This window comes from Cyprinodon variegatus, unplaced genomic scaffold (genome assembly GCF_000732505.1).
Source record: "Cyprinodon variegatus isolate N-32 unplaced genomic scaffold, C_variegatus-1.0 Scaffold19, whole genome shotgun sequence".
Classification (NCBI taxonomy): Eukaryota; Metazoa; Chordata; class Actinopteri; order Cyprinodontiformes; family Cyprinodontidae; genus Cyprinodon; species Cyprinodon variegatus.
In genome coordinates, this window is record NW_015150472.1 from 2,374,745 (window position 1) to 2,381,002 (window position 6,258).

At 37.1% G+C, this 6,258-nt stretch overlaps 1 protein-coding gene across 1 annotated transcript; it reads right to left on the reverse strand.

Annotated features, from left to right (window-relative positions):
- On the reverse strand, positions 1-2,894 carry LOC107093415 (60S ribosomal protein L36a). The gene is made up of 5 exons (XM_015388464.1): positions 2,843-2,894; positions 2,207-2,312; positions 993-1,060; positions 775-897; positions 1-37 (listed from the first exon to the last, which is right to left on the reverse strand). Exons 1-5 carry the CDS (start codon positions 2,843-2,845, stop codon positions 17-19), a joined length of 321 nt encoding a protein of 106 aa, XP_015243950.1. The 5' UTR covers positions 2,846-2,894; the 3' UTR covers positions 1-16.
- Positions 2,895-6,258: the final 3,364 nt, after the last annotated feature.

Consider the following 6,258-nt stretch of genomic DNA (forward strand, 5'->3'; position numbering starts at 1 on the left):
AAGTCTGGACCACAGCTTAGAACTGGATGACCTGGCCCTGTAAGAAGAAAAAAAAAAAAAAAAAAAAAGAATGGGTGAAAATTCTGAAGACCAATAGTTTTATATCTGTGGGCTAAATATAGAGAAAATAAATACGCATTTCAAGATATAACTCTGCAGCTAAAACCTCTCAACATAATAGTCTTGACAAACTGAGCCAGACATTGTAAGAAGTCGACTTTGTAAATCATTAAACCCAATATGCTACCTCAAGTTGTTCACAAAACTTCTCAATTTCCTGTCTAAACCAATTTACAAACTTCCTAACATTTGAAACTAACAGTCAACCTAAACCATTCATTACCATCAAAATATTTATTGTAACCGACATCAAATAAAGTCAGGACATTTTAAACATTAGCCAATAGATATGAAATTGGTGAGATGAATATCAAGCCCCTTGTAATATTTTGTCTCACTAACAGCAGTATGTCAGGTCTTATGTTAAACCTCATATAATTGCAACAAATCAGGTAAACGCATCAACTTTTTGCCCCTTCTGTTACCCAGACACCCAATCAGCACATAACATTGCTTTCAGACTAAGATACTTCCTCAACAAACTTAATCTTTAGTATTTGTCCAATACATTCACATTTTACGACTGTCTTTCAGTTTCTAAACCATCTTTCTACAGAAACAAACAGAGGAACAATTATTGACTTAGATATAAGCTGCTGCATTCAGTCAAATTCACATCCCGACTCTAAAGTGTTGATGCTGCTTCCTTCCTACCTTTCTCTTCTTGTCACCACCCAACTCAAAGTGCTTGCATCTCTTGATGGCCAGCATTCTCTTGGATCTGCAGTTGGGTTCCACACACTCAAGCCTCAATACAATTTTCTTTGTTGTCTTGGCCTGTAACAGACATTTCCCTTTTGCTTAATATAAAAAAAAAAACCTTTTTTTTTCTTGAATAAATCTTGGAATCTCCACAGAAAAGTAGCCGTTACCTTTTTACGGAAAATTGGCTTTGTTTGACCACCATATCCGCTCTGCTTTCTGTCGTATCTCCTCTTACCTGCAGAGAAATTTTAGTTCAGTAACAAAACAACAGTTTCAAATTTTGCCACATTTGGTCTGTCTACAAAATTCTGTAATGTGTGGCAAATTTGCAAACCCCCAATTTAAAAGCAATTACAGTTTCAAGTCTTCTGGGGCATCTCTCTACCAACATCTTCACAGCTCAAGCTCAGGTTGGAGAGAATATGTTAAGATTTACCTTCAAAGTACTTTTAAACTGGTGAACATGCCTTCATGCCTCCTGTTGCGCATGACAGTGTTCTCGATTTTCATTCCAGTGTCTGCTTTTATTCAGTGGCATCTCCGTTTTAACACACTCCAGTAAAATAATCAGGTCACAGATAGAACAAGACTGCATATTGATGAGCTAAGCCATTTAACTCAGGTGTGTGGAAGCAGAGACATGTGAACTGTTGCAGGACACCTGGGCCATTTCTCAATCTGTGTACCTGTGCATTCTCGTGTGCTCATGAATCATCATCAACATCAGCCCTAGTACTGTTCCAATTCACAAGAACAGCAACCCGATACCAGACAAAGTCCCCGGATGCTTTTCTCAACCCTCTCCATTTACTGAGTATGCATCAGAGCAGACTTGCCCGTTCTCGAGATTGACAGCTGTCCCAGTATGCACTGTGGCAGCAGCAGCTTTCAATGGAGCGCTCCATTGAAAGTTAGAAGTTAAAACTAATCTAAATCTAAATGCAGCTCTAGGCGAGCCGGGCATTGATATAATAACGGGCCAATTGACCCATATTTATGCTGCCGTTCTCACCAAGTCAAGACCTCCCTGTGTTCTTCTCAAAAACATACTTGGCAAGAACATGAGTCCGTACTTGCATTCTAGTGACTTGAATGTTCTCAGTATGTTGAGATTAGAGCAATCTGCCAAGAAAGTAACATTTAAAAGCAATTTTATTGTTTGCCTGTACTGTATTTGCAGGCACCATAGTGAAAAATAGAATTCAACTGTACGTTTGTAAAACTGACTATTAAGACTACAACCTTTTTTTGTTAATATGTACTAATTGCTGATGAATATACAACTCAAGCACAATACGGTTATGTAGGAATAGATTGGTGAGAATATTTTCCCAACATGTTGCATCGTGTGCACCCAATTGTGAGAGGAAAAATGAGTCACCCTGTGCATAGAGGGAATCCTTTCCCTTCTTGTACTGGGTCACTTTGTGGGGCTGGTGCTTCTTGCACTTTTTGCAGTAAGTCCTGCGGGTCTTCGGGACGTTCACCTGAACAAAAATAACAATGAGACACTTCAATTTAGAGAAACACTAAACAATTTTGAAAAAAAAAATGTAAAGCAAGAATTAAGAGATAACAGGTAAACTTGGCATTTCTGTTGCGAATACAGAAACGCCATACTGAACATGTTATTTAAACGCCTGTGCTAAACATGCTAGCAGTTAGCCCACGTTAGCATGTAGCTTCAGCAGTATGAACATGTGCGGCTCTGTTGTACAATAACAGAGTACATTCCAAACTTAATATTCAATATATTCCTAAGTTAATACTAAATAATTTGATTTGCCAGACAGAGTAGCAACCTAGCAGCTTCTCGCCGCTAGCATAGCATAAGTATTAGCATTAGTATTTATATCAGTCTAACAACGAACAAAAGCATCAAAGTAGCTAATATAGTAAACGTAAGGTATATCGAACATCTGTAATAACATTTGAGCTGAAATAAAAACGAAATGATGCTATAAAGAGTAGGATTGCTGTTGATTTTACTAAATGCATCGGCATAGTTGATTCTTACCATGGCTGCGGCCCCGATGAGGAGGAAAAAGAGGAAGGATGAAGCCGGAAGCGGTTGTTTAAGTGGATCTCAGCGATGGGCAGTCTCCCCTAGTGGTGGAGATGTGTAAGATCAACAAAAATAGATACTTGAAAAATGTATCTGTTGTAATTTAACATCAGATTCCAGTTTGATGGGTGGTTAATTTTTACCCCTCCCTGATAAAAGTTTGATTTGACTTAAATTTGCTTTTGTAAAGTTTGGGTTTGTAGTTTAAAAGAGTTCAGAGTCAGGCTTGACTCAAAGTACCTGTAATCATAATTTTTTCATCTTGTTGTGTTTTTTTCCTTTAGCTAATTTTTAAGTTTTAGATTTCACTGAAACTTTAAACCAGACCTGAAATTACATCTGCAAATATTCACATAGTTGAAATATCATTTATTAAAGCAATTGTACAAAAACTTGAATAACTTGATTATAGTATTTTACCAAAAGCTGCAGAAGTGAGCTTATTTTGGTGAACAGAGCTGCTTGATGTCCACCAAGCCACGGCCAGCTACAACTGTACGATAAAAAAAAAAAAAAAACAAGAACCCTGTACTGTTCATTCGTTTACTTGTATAATGGATGAAGAAGCCTTTTGATGCATATGAAGAAATACTGACAGATTTTCTGGTATTCTGCCGCAGTAATACCAACCTGAACTGACTGGTAAGATCTGTGAAAGTTAAAATTCTTGCAGAATCTGATTCCGATAGTAAGGTCAGTTAAAATTCAGTTCTCCTGAAATGATCAGTTCCCCTGTTTGCACAACACTGCCATTACAAAGACCAGAGTGGCAGATTCAGATTCTGCTCAACCCTCTGGTACATATCTATAATTAGCCTCACAGGACCAGCTACAGCCACACACAAACACAAATTACTCTTTTTATTTCTTCACAACTTCTCTCTACAAAGCAAACATGCAGGCAAACCTTCCGCATTGATGATAAAAGCAAATGATTGGGCCCATCCTTCTTTGAACCCTCTGTTCTCTTCAGCTATCTTCCTTTTTCCCCCTTTGTTATCCATGGCCTAAGACACTCCTGCAGCTTTGTTTATAACTGCCACCTGCCTGGCACCACACAGCGCTGAAAAGTGTGTTGCATGCTATGATGCAATTTTTTGTTTATAGAAATGTGAAAAAAAAAAAATTTAATTGATCTATTATACAAATTTTTATAGCATTGGAAACATAATGAATGTTTGTTCGACCTCCTGCACACCATAATAAAACAAACTACAAAAAATTTTAAAATCTCTCTTATTCCACTGTTGAAAAAAGCTCAAGGAAGCCACAAGGGGGGCATTAAAGAGCTGCATGCAGCTCTGAGGCTGCGGGTTGCCAACCCCTGCCCTAAGTCTACAACTCTGAGGCTATACAGTGAGAGGAAGGACATGGGTTGAGGACTAGTGAGTGTTTTAGCCACTTTCCTGGATGAAACGGCACAGATCAACGAGCAGATCAAAAAGATTGCCACCACTGATCGAATGCTTGGCAAAAGCATGGTTAAAACAGGAGCCATTATGATAGGACAGGCCCCTGTATGGCATGTATAACTAAACAATAGAAGAAGTGGCTAATATATGCTGGGCAAAGCTGTAGAAAAATACAGCACTGAGGCTCTAATCATGGCAGCACAGGAAGAAGCTCTGAGTACAAAGGTTGGTGTCTACCGTACCAGACAATACCTTAAGTGCAGCTGTGCAGAGATGCTCCTGAGGCGACTATGTTGGAGTTTTCACCTTTATTCCAACACCCTGTGGAGAAAATAACACCACTGATGATTGATAGAATATCTGGAGGATCCTGCTGCAAATATTAAAGGACACAATCTTGAGGAGGGCATAGTCTAATCATGTACTTTCTATAAAGTAACTCAATTTTCATGGTCTACTGCAGCCTACAATAGAGGGAAACACCAAGCTACGTCTGTGATGTAACTTTCTCTATAACTGCTCTGAGATGGATATCAGATATCAGCAGGAGAATCTCTTCATGCAGCTGAAGTTAGCTACCATTTATTACTTTGAGGCTGTTATGACAAATGCTTTATTTAGTTCTAAGTTATCTTTTAATAATAAATAAATACTCATTAAGCCAAAGCAAGTTTGTTTTGGTGCACTCTATAAAGCCTCGAACTCAATGCTAATTCTGACATATTGAATTGTTAAAGCTTCCTGGGTGTTTTTTCTTTTCTTTTTTTTGAATACTCATGAAGTGTTTGCAATGACTTTGGTCTTTACTGGTTTAGAAGTTGTGTTTGAATATGACTTTTGATAATTACAATCACTGAGTTGGACTTTTTAAAAAATAGTATATTTGGTTTTCCCCTTTTGTTTTTGTTTTTTGTTTTTGAAGTCCAAAAAAAACTTTTTTTTCTCATGTAATTTTTTTTCTAAGTAAATTCTTCAACAATCTGAACTAGTTAATGTGTCAACTAATACTCTTTAAAAGACCATCAGTCAGGCTGGTTGGAACTACTTTTTCCATGGATATTCACTCGACAGTGAAGCTAGGACAGGGGGTGGTGAAAACTCCCTGTTCGCCCGTCTTAATTTCTATTTTTTTCTTAAAACCTCTGCAAAAGATATGCCAAGCATTTACGGCACCAAACTATATGTCTAGAAAAATGCATTTAAATACCATATAGAGTGATTAGTACACTGATTATTGGCCAATTTAAATCTGATTGGATTAAAATGCTTTATATTAGAAATATATCAGAAATTGAAAATACATTAATAGAATTCAAAGTAAAATCATCCCCTGTTTATGAGTCTGTATTATTTTTCTTAGAGCAATATTCTAAAACATTTGTTAATCATATCTACGCCTATCAATATCTTACAAAGATATACGGTCAGAGAAGATGACTGCTGAAGATAGGCAGCAGCCTCCCAGCGAACCTGACAGACGGACGGATATGCAGTTAAGAAATGCACGTAAGCAAACTCTTTTAGTTCCTTTGGCATGAGTAAAAAGCAAATATGATCTTTCATGCAACCAAGTAGAAAATTAAGAAACCTTCTTTTTAGCAAACCGAGCACTAACTGAAAGGCAGAGCAGGCTCTTTACAAACAGACACATTTATTCTCTTTCATTCTAATTATAATGACTTTAAACATTGAAAATGTTTAACAGAAACTGTTTAATGTTTGAAAAACCTCTCCTGGCTAAAACATTTGGTATACTTGGACTATCATACTAATAACTGACTGCTATAAATAACTTTTCCTTTAATTTACCTATAATCAAATATCTGTTGCTCTGTCTTCTCAGTTTCATGCAAGTAAACAATGTAAAAGCTTCCGTCTTCACACTCTGAAACCTGTAAAAGTGACCATTATTAACTTTTTATCTCTTCACCTCTCTTCCTCTCACAGCTATCAAAC